The 15340-nt window shown below is 43.7% G+C and overlaps 1 protein-coding gene across 4 annotated transcripts in view; it reads left to right on the top strand.

Annotated features, from left to right (window-relative positions):
• The window catches only part of LOC140731747 (uncharacterized), a 75508-nt gene that overhangs the window by 32993 nt on the left and 27175 nt on the right, over positions 1-15340 (top strand). For 3 of the 4 annotated variants that reach the window (XM_073053499.1, XM_073053497.1, XM_073053498.1), the window contains exon 3: positions 12172-12359. The exons of the other annotated variant lie outside the window; for it this stretch is intronic. In XM_073053499.1, the coding sequence (XP_072909600.1) occupies positions 12172-12359 (188 nt within the window). The remainder of the gene's footprint in view (positions 1-12171; positions 12360-15340) is intronic. 4 annotated transcript variants of the gene reach the window in all.

Here is a 15340-nt window from a genome sequence, read left to right as displayed (position 1 = left end):
TATTGGTAATGTATAATACTCTGAGTCTGACTTACTGTTCACAGGTGTGGCCGACAGCTAGGGAGCTGCATTGCATCTGCTATTGCACAGACAAGGCCCTTGAGGTCGCCTGTTCCATCACCAATGAAGGACATGATGGAGCTAGATGTGTGGCACTGGATTCCATACTGGGTTGGGGACGAGCATGTCCCATTGGTGCTGCCCTCCAGTGTCACTCCTGGGAAATGAGCTGGATTGTTTTTGTGTGCTGCTCCAGTCTGCTAATTAAATTTGTGGACGATAGTACGTTGATTGGCATTATCTCAAATAATAACGAGGTAGCCTACAGAGAAGAAACCATCACCCTGGCACAGCGGTATCAAGAAAACAACCTCTCCCTCAATGTCACGAAAACAAAAGAGCTGGTTGTGGACTACAGGAGGAATGGAGACAGTCTCATGCCCATTAACATCAATGAATCTGGGGTTGAGAGGGTGAACAGCTTTAGGTTCCTTGGTATACACATCACCGAGGACCACACTTGGTCTGTACATACCGGCTGTGTGGAGAAAAAAGCACAACAGCACCTCTTTCATCTCAGATGATTGAAGAAATTCGGCATGAGTCCCCAAATCCTGAGGACTTTTTACAGGGGTACAATTGAGAGCATCCTGACTGGTATGGGAACTGTATTTCCCTCAATTGCAGGACTCTGCAGAGAGTGGTGCGGATAGCCCTGAACGTGAAATTCCCACTATTCAGGACATTTATAACAATAGGTGCGTAAAAATGGCCTGAAGGATGACTGGGGACCTGAGTCACCTCAACCATAAACTGTTCCAGCTGCTACCATCTGGGAAATTGTACCGCAGCATTAAAGCCAAGAGCAACAGGCTCCGGAACAACTTCTTCCACCAGGCCATCAGACTGATTAATTCATGCTGAGACAAATGTATTTCTAAGCTATATTGGCTGTTCTGTTGTATATCTTACCGTAATAATATTTTACTTATTACAAATTACTATAACTTGCACATTGCACATTCAGATGGAGACACAATGTAATGATGTTTACTCCTCATGTACTCCTCATGTATGTGAAGTATGTAAGAAATAAAGTTAATTCAATTCAATTCAAAATGAAGAACTGCTGTGGCTTGTTCTTGCAGAAACATGGCTTCAAGACAACATTCATGTACCATCAATCTACAGGCCATGACACTCAGGGACTTGGGCTATATTATTATTATTATTAGTAACTTTTTTTCTGTTATTATAATTACATGTGCTATATATGCTATATATATGTGTGTGTGTGTGTACATATATATATATCTATACACACTATTTTTTTGGTTGTATTCCTGTGTGTAGTTGAATGACATTTAAACTTGAACAATACAAGTGGTGAGTTGACATGAGAAAATTAAGGAAGTAGCAATCTAACTCAAGAGAAATTGGATAAAAATTATAATACGACTGTATGTGCAAACGTTCAAAAGGAGAGAATAGGCTGCTAGTGATAGGTAAAAGCTGTGGATGAACTAGGAGACTCATTGTCTCCTGAGGGCTAGATCTATGGCATTCAAGACTAGTGATCCAGAAATATACAAGAAGTCCAAGTTCAACTTATGGAAGGCTATTTTAAGGGTGAAGAAACAGTTCTGATTAAGGTTAGAGACAGAATTGGATGCATGTCACCTCTGGCAAGATTTGTAGACCATTACAAAGCAAAACCTAACATCATGAATGGCTGTGATGCTTCTCTCCCAGATGAGCTCAACTTTTGTGCATGCTTTGAAAGGGAGAGTAAAGCTACACCCATGTAAATCCGTGCAGCATCTGGTGACCCTGTGATGTCTGTCTTGGAGGCCAATGTCAGAACATCTTTCAAAGGGTGAACCCTCACAAAGCATCGGGCCCTGATAGTGTACCTGGTGGGGCTCCGAAAACCTGTGCTGACCAACCAGCGGGAGTGGTCAACAACATCATCAATTTCTCACTGCTGTAGGCATAGCTTCCTACCTGCTTCAAAAGGGCGACAATCATACCAGTGCCTAAGAAGAGCAGGGTGAGCTGTCTCAGTATCCATCGTCCAATTGTACTCACACCTACTGTGATGAAATCCTTTGAGAGGTTGGTTATGGCTAGAATCAACTCATGCCTAAGCAAGGACCTGCAGCTGCTACAATTTGCCTGTTGTCACAATAGGTCCACAGCAGATGCGATCTCACTGGCTCTGCACTCAGCTGTCGATCACCTATACAATAGCAATACCTACGTGAGGCTACTGTTTATTGACTACAGCTCAGCATTCAACACAATCATAGCCTCAATTCTAATCAACGTGCTCTAAAACCTGGGCCTTTGTACCTCCCTCTGCAACTGAATCTTTGACTTCCTCACCAGGAGACCACAGTTTGTGTGGATCAGAAATAACTTCTCCTTGCTGACAATCAATACTATCACACCTCAAGGATGCATGTTTAGCTCACCGCTCTACTCTCTCTACACCCACAATTGTATGGCTAGACACAGCTCAAACAGCATCTATAAATTTCCTGATGACATAACTATTGTTGGCAGAATTTCAGATGGTGATGAGAAGGTGTACAGGAACGAGATAATCAGCTATTGAGTGGTGTTGTAGCAACAGCCTTGCACCCATCATCAGTCAGACCAAGGAATTGATTGTGGACTTCAGGAAGGGGAAGTTGAGGAAACACAAACCAGAACTCATTGAAAAAGCAGTAGTGGAAAGAGTGAACAGTTTCAAGGTCCTGGGTATCTACATCTCTGAGGATCTGTTCTGAGCCCAACATATTGATGTAATTACAAAGAAGGCATGACTGTGGTTATATTTCATTAGGAATTTGAGGAGAATTAGAAGTTACCAAAGTCACTTGCAATTTTCTCCTCTTCCTTTCCAGTCCTATTGAAGGGTTTCAGCCCGAAATGTCAACTATATACTCTTTTGCATAGATGCTGCCTGGCCTGCTGAGTTCCTCCAGCATTTTGTGTTTGTTAATTTTATACAGGTATACTGTGGAGATCATTCTAACTGGTTGTATCACTTCTAGTGTGGAGGGGCCACTGCAGATAGTTGTAAACTCAACCAGCTCCATCATGGGCACTAGCCTCCTCAGCATCCAGAATCTTCAGAAGTCAATGCCTCAAAAAGGCAGCATCCATCCTTAAGGACCCCCATCACCCACAACATGCCATCTTGCCATTGCTACCATGAAGGAGGAGGTACAGGAGTCTGAAGCTACGCACTCAACATTTCAGGAACAGCTACTTCCCCTCAGCCATCAGATTTCTCTCTTTTTGCACCACTTATTTAATTTAATTTTTTATATAGTGTCTACTCTGTGTAATTTTTAGCTTTCTATTATGTTGTATTGCAGTGTACTGCTGTCACAAAACAACAAGTTTCATAACATATCCCTGCGACATAAATCCTGATTCTGATTTTTATTCTGATTTTGATTGTTTCAGTCCCTATTTGAACTGAAAACCACCAACATGATGAGGATTGTGCTCCGCCCTTCAATTTGCCATATTGTCATACGTTCATGTTTTGTAAAATAAAGCATGTACAGTCAACAAAGTAGAAAACAATGAAGGTGAGAAAGACAGAAGCAAAATAAAAGAAGGATTAAGTAGTTAGATGAATCATTGCATTGGTAATCCCCTGTAATATAAAAAAGGTCTTCCATTGAGCTATTTTTCAATGTCTGTTATGTGCATTAGGTTACTCAGATATTTGACTATGATACTGTAACTATTTCCAACCAGTAAACAAGCACAGGAGGCCATAAAAACTACAAAAAAACAATTTGAAAGTTAATTTTGCCATAAAATTACTGGACTAAAAACCAGGTGAAAATTGCTTGTAGTATTCAGCTGAACTATGAAACTCGAATCACTTCTTCGATATGTCAAGATATCTGTGCTTGGTATTTTGTAGGAGCATTATCAATGAAAATCTGATATTGAGCCACATAAATAAAAGTTAGGACTGGTGATCAAAAGTTTAATCAAAGCGGCAGTTTTAGAGATATAGAAACATAGAAAACCTATAGTACAATACAGGCCCTTTGGCCCACAAAGCTGAGCTGATCATGTCCTTACCTTAGAACTACCATAGCTTAGCCATAGCTCTCTATTTTTCTTAGTTCCATGTATCCATCCAGGAGTCTTTTAAAAGACCCTATCGTTTCCATCTCTACCACCGCCGCCAGCAGCCCATTCCACGCGCTCACCACTCTCTGCATAAAAATCTTACCCCTGACATCTCCTCTGTACCTACTTCCAAGCACCTTAAAACTATGCCCTCTCATGCTAGCCATTTCGTCCTGGGAAAAAGCCTCTGACTATCTACACGATCAATGCCTCTCATTATCTTGTACACCTCTATCAGATGTCCTCTCATCCTCCATCGCTCCAAGGAGAAAAGGCCAAGTTCACTCAACCTATTCTCATAAGGCATACTCCCCAATCCAGGCAACATCCTTTTAAATCTTTCTAGGGTTTCCAGTGAGGCGACCAGAATTGAGCACAGTATTTCAAGTGGGGTCTGACCAGCGTCCTATATAGCTGCAACATTACCTCTCTGCTCAAACTCAATCCCGCGATTGATGAAGGCCAATGCATCGTATGCCTTCTTAATCACAGAGTCAACCTGTGCATCAGCTTTGAGTATCCTATGGACTCAGACCCCAAGATCCATCTCATCCTCCACACTGCCAAGAGTCTTGCCATTAATGCTATTCTACCATCATATTTGACCTACCAAAATGAACCACCTCACACTTATCTGGGTTGAACTCCCTTTGCCACTTCTCAGCCCAGTTTTGCATCCTACCAATGTCCCGTTGTAACCTCTGACAGCCCTCCACACTATCCACAACACCTCTAACCTTTGTGTCATCAGCAAATTTACTAACCCATCCCTCCACTTCCTCATCCAGGTCATTTATAAAAATCACAAAGAGCAGGGGTCCCAGAACAGATCCCTGAGGCACACCACTGGTCACTGGCCTCCATACGGAATATGACCTGTCTACAACCACTCTTTGCTATCTCTGGGCAAGCCAGTTCTGGATCCACAAAGCAATGTCTCCTTGGATCCCATGCCTCCTTACTTTCTCAATAAAGGAGCATTGTTTGGAATAAAATGAATTAAAAACATAGAGATGTTTGGTATGTTAAATAGGAATTCTAAAGAGTCCAACACCAAGGCTTTGAATTTTGCAGGGAAGTGAATCATTGGTCCTTGTAGATTTGGAGAATTGCCAAGTTCAGGCTTTCAACAACCATGTTATTTTGTCAGTAATTTGTAAATCTTTCGGTGTTAAATTTTGAAGTTGCAAGCTGCAGAGTCTTACTTTTTAAAACAAATCTTCTTTTCTCTAGCTTTGACAAGCTAAACCACTAGATGTCAGATTATATTAAAGCAAGTCATAAGATGTCAGGTCAAGCAATATTTTGTGTATTGATGTAAAATAAATCAAATTGCTAGTCATTTTAAACAAGGATTTGGATCAAAACATTACCTAATCTTGTATTATCAGACATTACTGAACCTGCTGAGCACCTGCAACATTTGGAAATTTTAATATTACCTTTTTGAAGAATAATACAATATCTTAAGGCATAAAAAAGCAACTGTCTATATCATTCTCTGACCATTGTTGGAATACTTGAATTGTGGCCCATTGTATATTACTTGCACTAATACATTTTTCTAATAGTATTGCTAAGGATGCATGCCTCTTTCACCATTCCAAAGTGCAGGAGCATAAAAGACGGAATGACCACATTTAAGAACAGCTTTCACCCCTCTGCTATCAGACTTCTGAACCAGTCACTTTCACATTCCCTTCCTGGTGGTGCTGTCATGTTCTTGGACTCCTAATTCCACCTCTCTTGATTATTCATTTTACGAGATGCTCTAACGCCCCAGCGTACAGATAGCTGGTGCGACCCCTTTAGAGGTTCAGGATGGTCCTGCTAACTGTTAATCACATTTTGGGCACCAAAAATCAAGTATTTAAGAATCCTCTGAACTGTTGTTTAGTGCTCAACCATAAGCCTACTGGTGATATTGTCTAGCATTGTTTTGTGCTCAGTTCTTGATCCAATTTGATACCAGGTCTCGAACCTTGCTTCAGATACTACAGCTTTTGGGTTCAAACCATCTTTATCAAGGCCTCTCACCACAGTACTACTGAGCCAACATGGAACCAGTGGGGTATCAGAGCCTTTTGACAGTTGTGGCCAGCCACAGTGAGAACATTTCAAGACAAAACCTGGAGATACATGACCCCCCAGGTCACCGTGTGCCAGCTATTGTAGGAAGGAAGCCAAAGTTGCTCGCTCTGCAGAGCAAGAACTTCTTCCAACACTGGAGAGATTCGATGGTGACCTGGGTTCTTGCTGTGGCTTTCTCATCCAATGCCCATTAGTATTAGAACTCCAGCCGTCCTGGTTCCCTTTGAAGCATGGGAAAGTGGTCTTCATTATCTGTTTTCTGACTGAAAGAGCCCTGGCCTGGGCCACCATGCTTTGGGAACATAGGTCAGAGATTTTCTTGGATTCCGAGGAATTTATGACCACCATGAGGAAGGTGTTTTGTCACCCCATTGGACCCAGCCAAGCCTCTGACTGCCTGATGAAGGTTTGATGGGGGGGCGGGGTGGGCGTGATCAGCGGCTGACTACGCGATTGAATTACAGATCTTGGCCCAGGAGAATGGTTGGAAAGGGGAGGCCTTGGCCACACTATACCATCACAGACTCTGAAGATGAACTGAAGGATTCCTTCAATATGGGAGAGCCAGCAGAGAACTTAGAGGTTCTGACCAACCTGTCCATCTGTTTCGATAATCATCTGGAGAGCGCAAGTAGGACCACTTAAGGAGGTTGAAGAAAGGTAGTCCAAGCCCAGTCCCTACGCATGGCAGTTCCACCGCTCCAATCTTGGACCATGACTGGCCTATTGCCCACTCAAGATCTAGTTGAACCCGTGCAGGTCGGTGGCACTGGATTCTCTGTCAATGAGAGGTCCTGGTGTTGGAGTCAAGGTTGCTGCCTGCTTTTACTGCGGGGAAGGTCACCTGCAGGCTGAACATCCGAAGCTGCAGCCACCTGGAGAACTGCTAAGACCATCTAGTGTCAGTAGGACAGTGACACTAGGAGCCACTATGCCAATCCCATGGATTCTGGTTTCATGCTGAAGGTGGAGTTTACCTGGCGTAAGAACTTGAGGCAGGTGAAGGCTTTTGTGGACTCTGGGGAAGCGAGTAATTTTATGGATTTAGGAACTGCCTGTAGGTTTGACATATCGCTGTGAGAGCTGAGCCAGTCCATGCTTGCACCTGTCTTGATGGCTGTCTGCTAGGATCCAGCCAGATCCAGCAACAGTCAGTGGTTTAGCAGAGGAGGATAGGGAGTTATGTGGAAGATATTAGTTTCTATATTATTGACTCTCTACTCATACCCCTGATTCTCACATACCCTTGGCTGTGCTAGCATTACCCATCCTGAACTGGAAGGCGGGAAGAATTATTGCTTGGTCCAGCCATTGTATAAGGGTTTTACTGCAGCATGGTGTTTCAATACCCAGACTCTCCCATGATCAATGACCAGTAAGGGGACAGCCTTCAGTGGGAGGGAACCTGAGACCTAGAGACCTAGTCCTGCTCTCAAGAGCGGAAAGGCTGGTTTCAGCCAATGGGACTGTGTGATTCCCAATACTGTCTAGTCGGGATCTCACAGGAACTAGAGAGAGGGAATTTCTAGTTCTGGAGAGGCCCAAGGAAATGCCCGAACAGTCTGGGAATCTTGCAGCTAAGCTTAACAAACTAGCTGCCAAGTCTCAAGGGAGGGAAAGACCCCTTTACACTGACCCTTGAAGCCTATTCCTCAGGGGAGGGAGGGTGGGAGTAATCCCTCACTGCTTTTGCCTGAGGATACAGACAGGGATTAGGACTCTGATTTGGCAACTGTTTCTATGAGTGAATTTTGTGAGATTAGGGAGGGGACTCTGAAGTCTGTCGAATAACCCCTGCCACCTAAGAAGCTTCAGGAGTAGTCTTCGAAGGAAGGACTAGAGGATATAGCAAAATGCAAATCAGTCAAAATCCCTTCTGTCCACAGAGACTTGGAGGAGGTCTTCAGCAAGGGAAAGGCACTGGTCCTACGACTGTGCTATAGACCTGCCGCCCAGAACTTGTCCCTAGTGGGGTTGATTATACATGCTCTCAGGCCCAGAGAGAAGCGCAATGGAGGTTCTTGGTGTGGGCTTCTTTCGGTCCTCCACTTCACAAGCCAGTGAAGGCTTCTTCTTCATACAAAAGAAAGATGGGGGCCTGCAGCTGTGCATTGATTCTAGGGGATTAAACTGCATAATGACCAAGAATTGCTGCCCCCCCCCCCCCACTCATGAATACAGCCTTTGGGAAGCTCCAAGTGGTGAGGGTATTTACAAAACTAGTCCTACAAAGTGCATACAATCTGGTCCATATTAGGAAAGCCGATGAGTAGAATGCTGCATTCAATACACTGATAGGGCACGAGTACCTGGTTATGCCCTTTGGACGTGCGAACACTCTAGATGTTTCCTGGCCTTTATACATGATGTGCTCCGGGATACTCTCCATAAGTATGTCTTCATGTACTTGGATGATATCCTTATCTTCTTGAAATCCATGGAGGAGCAAGTCGCTCATGTCAGGGACATTTTAAAGCGGTTTCAAGACCATGGATTTTATGCTGAGTTTCACGTGATAGCTTTTCATTTTGGGTTTCATCATCTCAATGGCAATCTTAAGATGGACCCCATTAAGACCTAGGCAGTCAGAGACTGGTAATGACCATCCAGTATCAAACAAGTCCAGTGATTCCTGGGGTTTGCAAACTTCTACTGGAAGTTCATCAAGAACTCCTGCTTCATGGCAGCTCTGCTGACAGCACTAACTAAGAAATCCATGGGCCCTTTTATCTGGATGACTGAGGTGGAGGCTGCTTTTGTAGAGCGTAAACAGTGGTTCACAACAGCTCCCATCTTGATTTCTCCTAACCTGGCCTTTCCCTTTATCATGGAGGTGGACACCTTAGATATCAGAGTGGGTGCCATCTTGTCTGAATGACCACCTTCAGATGGTAAACTGCACCCATGTGCATTCTTCTCCAGGTGACTATACCTGGCAGAGAGGAACTATGACATTGGGAATCAGGAGCTTCTTGCAATTATGTTAGCTTTGGAGGAATGGTGTCACTGGCTAGAAGGGGCCAAGAACTCTTTTATCATTTGGACCGACCACAAGAACCTGGCTTATATTCAGGAAGCCAAGAGGCTGAATCCAGGCAGGCTAGATGGAGTTTGTTCCTTAACTGTTTTGAATTCATCCTGACCTATCAACCATGATCGAAGAACCAGAAACCAGATGCCCTTTCCCGTCAGTTTGACAGACCAAGACAAGAGGAGCAGCCTACCACCATTTTTCCCCATGTCAGGGTGGTAGCACCAATTTTTTGGGGAATCAACGCTTTTGTTCACAAGGTCCAACTGCAAGGGGAGATTCCTAAGAATGGTCCTCTGGATCGGCTCTTCATCCCAAGTTCTGTCCAGTCCTAAGTACTCCACTGGTGGCATTCGTTGAGAATGACTGCATACCCAGGAATTGCCAGGACCCTCGAGTTTATCAAGATGAGGTATTGGTGGCCCAGAATGATGAAAGAGGTTCAGCACCTGTAACAAAGAGCCCCGTACCTAACCGCAGGGGCTCCTCCACCCTCTACCTGTTTCAAAAAGACCTTGGGCACACATCTCCATGGACTATGTCATTGGTCCCCCACCATTCAAAAGGAAGTTGGCTATCATGGTAATTGTTGATCAGTTTTCGAAAGCCTGCAAGTTCATTGCCTTGGAGAAGCTACTATCTGTGGTGCAGATGGCCAAAATTGTCCTGGACCAGGTCTTCAGGATCCACTGATTCCCAGTGAACGTTGTCTCAGATCGTGGTCGACAATTCATTTCACATTTCTGTAGACTGACAGGGGCAACAGCGAGCCTTTCCTTTGGGTTTCACCCACAGTCCAACAGCCAGACAGAGCAGACTAATCAAGATTTAGAACGTACCTAAGATGCCTGACCTCAGAAAGATCTTTTGAGTGGTGTGACCATTTGACATGGGCAGAAGTTGCCCACAACATCTTACAGCATTTGAAGCATGGGATGTCACCATTTGAGTGCCAGTTTGCTTATCCTCCACCTCTCTTTCTGGAACTAGAGGCCAAGGTTGGAGTCCCTGCAGTAAAGATCTCATCCAACATTGCAAGCAAAAATGGATTAAGGCAAGAGAGATTTTGCTGTACTCTACTAGCAAAGGGGAGACCAAGGTGAACCAAAAGAGAAGACAGGAAGCTGCTTTACAGTCCTGGCAACAGGTCTGGTTGTCCACTTATGATTTTCTCTCTGAGTGGAATCTAGAAAGTTGGCTCCCATGTTCATTGTACCCTTCAAAATCCTGAGCAAAGTAAACCCAGTGGCTTACATCTTGCAGCTCCCGAAGACCCTAAAGATCAATCTTACCTTCCACATCTTTAAATTAAAACTGTCTGCACCACTCCTTTAGCCCCACCACCATCAGCCCTGCCACCACCCAGGTTTATCGAAGGGGAATGGGTGAGAAGACTTCTGGACTCAATTAATCTTTGAGGTGTTTAGCAATACCTCATGGACTGGGAAGGATTTGGACCCGAGGAGAGGTGCTGGGTGCCTGAAAGAGACAACTTGGATCCACCTCTCATCCACGATTACCATCACCATCTCTCCGAGAAGCCCAGGCTGGTAGGAGTCGGCTGTAGTGGAGGGGATCCTGTTATGAGATGCTCCCAACTGCGCCAGATTCCAGGATTTAGACATTCTAACTCCTTGGAGTATGGGGAGCTGGCACAGCCCCTTTAAGGGTTTAGGATGGTCCCGCTATTTGGTAATCATGTTTTGGGTGTCAAGAATAGAGTATGTAAGGTACCCCGAAATGTGGTTTGGTGCTCAGTTGCAAGCCTACTAGTGATATCGTCTAGCGTTTGTCTTGTGCTCAGTTCTCGATTCAGTTTGATACCGCCTCTTGAACCTTGCTTTGGATACCCCAGCTTTTTTATATTTTTCTCTTTCCTGTGTAGTCCATTTATTTTTATCTGCCCGTTGCACTCTTTGTATGTGTCTTACTTTGTTGTATTTTCTGCACGTTTCACCTTTAAACTTGCTTAGTCTGGTGTATTTGAGCCCTTGCCACAATGGTAACACAATTTATTTGGTCAGGCATGTTTTTGTTTAGACGTTGGATTTTTGTCCACACTCACTTTCATTCCTGATTGCAACTTAATTGCATCTTTGCTGTTTCCGTTGATGCAGTGAATTCAACTACTTTTTAAAATCTGAGTTGTGATTCAGTTAGGAGCCATTTTGAATGATTTCTTGTAAGATTCCACAAAGTAAACGATCTCTTGTTACAACATTAAGCCAATCACTGAACTGAGAATGCTCGGACAATTTCTTCAATTCAGCCACGTCTACTGCAGTGGACTCCCTTTCGCTTTGATTCTGCTTATGAAACAGAAAGTGTTCTGCAATCAATGGTTTTGGTTCGAAATGTTTCTGCATTATTGCTTCACAATATCAACAAAGCTCATTTCAGCTGGTTACGATGCAGCAGTTAAACTTCAAAGCAAACTGTACACTTCCCCACCCATTGAACTCAGCAACACTGGCACTCGTTTTTCATTGGCTATTTCATTAGCATAAAAACACTGCTCAATTCCTTCAGTATACATCATCCAGTTATCTGATGTGCCATTGAATGTGTCTATCTTTCCGATGTAGCCAGCCATTTCTGTTTATTTAAAATTTATTATTATTGTCACCTGGTATTCACTGTTTATGGACATGTGGCCATACTCATTGCTTATTAATTCTGTCTGTTTTTTGCCTTTTTTAAAAACTCAAATGTCTCTATCCCCTTTCAAAGAAAAATGTGCTGATAGCTAATAGCTAGTCATCTTGGGTTCATTTTAAAAGTTCCTTATCACCACTGTTATGTTTTGTAACTCAAGAAATTAATTGAAAGAAAAACACAGGAGCTGGTATATTTGCCTACTTAATTTTCCTTTACCTTTCTTTTAGTGAGGCTCACATATATGATGTGGAGGCGTAATTGCAGTTTTTATCTGCAATTTGAGAAGGATAAGGGCAGATCAGAGGTGTCAGTGTTGCAGTTGAACAAAGGAGACTATGGAGCCATGAGGGAGGAGCTGGCCAAAGTTAAATGGACGGATATCCTAGCAGAAAAGACAGCGGAACAGCAATGGCAGGTATTCTTGGGAATAATGCACAAGGTGCAAAATCAGTTCATCCCGCGGAGAAGGAAGGATTCAAAGGGGGGAAAGGGGCCACAGTGGTTGACAAAGGAAGTCAGAGATTGCATAGCATTAAAAAAAAAGAAGTATGACAGAGCTAAGGTGAGTGGGAAGACAGATGATTGGGAAATTTTTAAGGAACAACAGAACTTAACTAAAAAGGCAATACGGAGAGACAAAATGAGGTCCGAACGCAAGCTAGCCAGGAATATAAAGGAGGATAGCAAAAGCTTTTTTAGGTATGTGAAGAGAAAGAAGATAGTTAAGAACAATGCTGGGCCCTTGAAGAATAAATTGGGTGAAATTGTTATGGGAACAGAGAAATGGCAGAAGAATTTAACAAGTACTTTAGATCTGTTTTCACTAAGGAAGACACAAGCAATCTCCCAGATGTATGGATGGGCCAAGGACATAGGGTAACAGAGGAAATGAAACAGATTGACATTAGGAAGGAAATGGTGATGAGTAGACTGATGGGACTGAAGGCTAACAAATCCCCAGGTCCAGATGGTCTGCATCCTAGGGTACTAAAGGAGGTGGCTCTGGAAATTGCGGATGCATTGGTAATCATTTTCCAATGTTCCTTAGATTCAGGATCAGTCCCTGAGGATTGGAGAATGGCTAATGTTATCCCACTTTTTAAGAAAGGAGGGAGGGAGAAAACAGAGAACTATTGTCCTGTCAGCCTAACATCAGTAGTGGGGAAGATGCTAGAGTCCATTATTAAAGATGAAATAGTGGCATATCTAGATAGCAGTGATAGGATTGGGCCGAGCCAGCATGGATTTACCAAGGGCAAATCATGCTTGACTAATCTATTGGAGTTTTTCGAGGATGTAACCAGGAAGTTAGACAAGGGAGATCCAGTGGATGTAGTGTACCTCGATTTTCAGAAGGCATTTGATAAGGTCCCACATAGGAGATTGGTGGGTAAAATCAGAGCTCATGGCATTGGGGAGAAGATATTGACATGGATAGAAAACTGGTTGGCAGATAGAAAGCAAAGGGTAGCGGTGAATGGGTGTTTCTCGGAATGGGAGCTGGTGACTAGTGCACAGGGCTCGGTATTGGGACCACAGCTGTTTACGATTTACATCAACGATTTAGATGGAGGCATTGAGAATAACATCAGCAAGTTTGCTGATGATACTAAGCTGGGTGGCAGTGTGACAAGTGTTGAGGATGTTAGGAGAATTCAGGGTGACTTTGATAGGCTGGGTGAGTGGGCAGATACTTGGCAGATGATGTTTAATGTGAATAAGTGTGAGGTTATCCACTTTGGGAGTAAGAACAGGAAGGCAGATTATTATCTGAACGGTGTAGAATTAGGTAAGGGAGAAATACAAAGAGATGTAGGAGTCCTTGTTCATCAGTCACTGAAGGTGAATGAGCAAGTGCAGCAGGCAGTGAAGAAGACTAATGGAATGTTGGCCTTTATTACAAAGGGAATTGAGTACAAGAGCAAGGAAATCCTTTTGCATTTGTACAGGGCCCTGGTGAGACCACACCTGGAGTATTGTGTACAGTTTTGGTCTCCAGGGTTAAGGAAGGACATCCTGGCTGTAGAGGAAGTGCAGCGTAGATTCACAAGGTTAATTCCTGGGATGTCCGGACTGTCTTACGCAGAGAGGTTAGAGAGACTGGGCTTGTAAACGCTGGTATTAAGGAGATTGAGAGGGGATCTGATTGCACCATATAAGATTATTAAGGGATTGGACAAGATAGAGGCAAGAAATATGTTCCAGATGCTGAGAGAGTCCAGTACCAGAGGGCATGGTTTAAGAATAAGGGGTAGGTCATTTAGGACAGAGTTAAGGAAAAACTTCTTCTCCCAGAGAGTTGTGGGGGTCTGGAATGCATTGCCTCGGAAGGCAGTGGAGGCCAATTCTCTGGATGCTTTCAAGAAGGAGCTAGATAGGTATCTTATGGATAGGGGAATCAAGGGATATGGGGACAAGGCAGGAACCGGGTATTGATAGTAGATGATCAGCCATGATCTCAGGATGGCAGTGCAGGCTCGAAGGGCCGAATGGTCTACTTCTGCACCTATTGTCTATTGTAATGACGTATGCCATTTGCATACTCTAACATATAATCCATAATGAATTATGTGAACAAGGAAAGAAAGCTTAATCAAACAATATATTTACAATATTACTCAAATACTACTGAAATATTAAATATACTACAAGGAATACATTAGATTCTGACAAATAACACACACAGAATACTGGAGGAACTCAGCAGGCCAGACAGCATCTATGGAGAAGAGTACAGTCAACATTTTGGGTCAAGACCCTTTGACAGGACTGGAGAGAAAAAGCTGAGGAGTAGATTTAAAAGGTGGGGAGAGGGAAGAGTGAAACACACGGTAATAAATGAAACCTAAAGGGGGAGGAATGAAGTAAAGAGCTGGGAGTTGATTGGTGAAAGAGATATAGGACTGGAGAAGGGGCCGTCTGATAAAAGAGAACAGAAGGCCATACAAAAAATAAAGTGGGGAGCACCAGAGCACCAAAGGGAGGTGATGGGAGGCAAGAAGATAAGGAGAAAGAGGGAAAAGGGGAGGGGGAATGGTGAAGGAGGGGTGTGTTGGCATTACTGGAAGTTTGAGAAATCGATGTTCATGCCATCAGGTTGGAGGCTACCCAGACAGAATATAAGGAGTTGATCCTCCAACCTAAGTGTGGTCTCGTCACGACAGTGCAGGATGCCATGGATAGACATATCAGAATGGGAATGGGAAGTGGAATTACAATCGGTGGCTACTGGAGATCCTGCTTTTTCTGGTGGATGGAGTGTAGGTGCTCAGCAAAGCGATCTCCCAATCTATTTGGATCTCACCAATATTCAGGAAGCCTAAACCGGAAGCACTGGACACAATATATGACACCAACAGCCTCACAGGTGAAGTGTCACCTGACTTGGGAGGACTG

The sequence above is a fragment of the Hemitrygon akajei genome, chromosome 8 (assembly GCF_048418815.1).
Source record: "Hemitrygon akajei chromosome 8, sHemAka1.3, whole genome shotgun sequence".
NCBI classification, from domain to species: domain Eukaryota; kingdom Metazoa; phylum Chordata; class Chondrichthyes; order Myliobatiformes; family Dasyatidae; genus Hemitrygon; species Hemitrygon akajei.
Note: the sequence above shows the minus strand (reverse complement) of the source record. Positions and strands in the feature narration are given on the sequence as shown.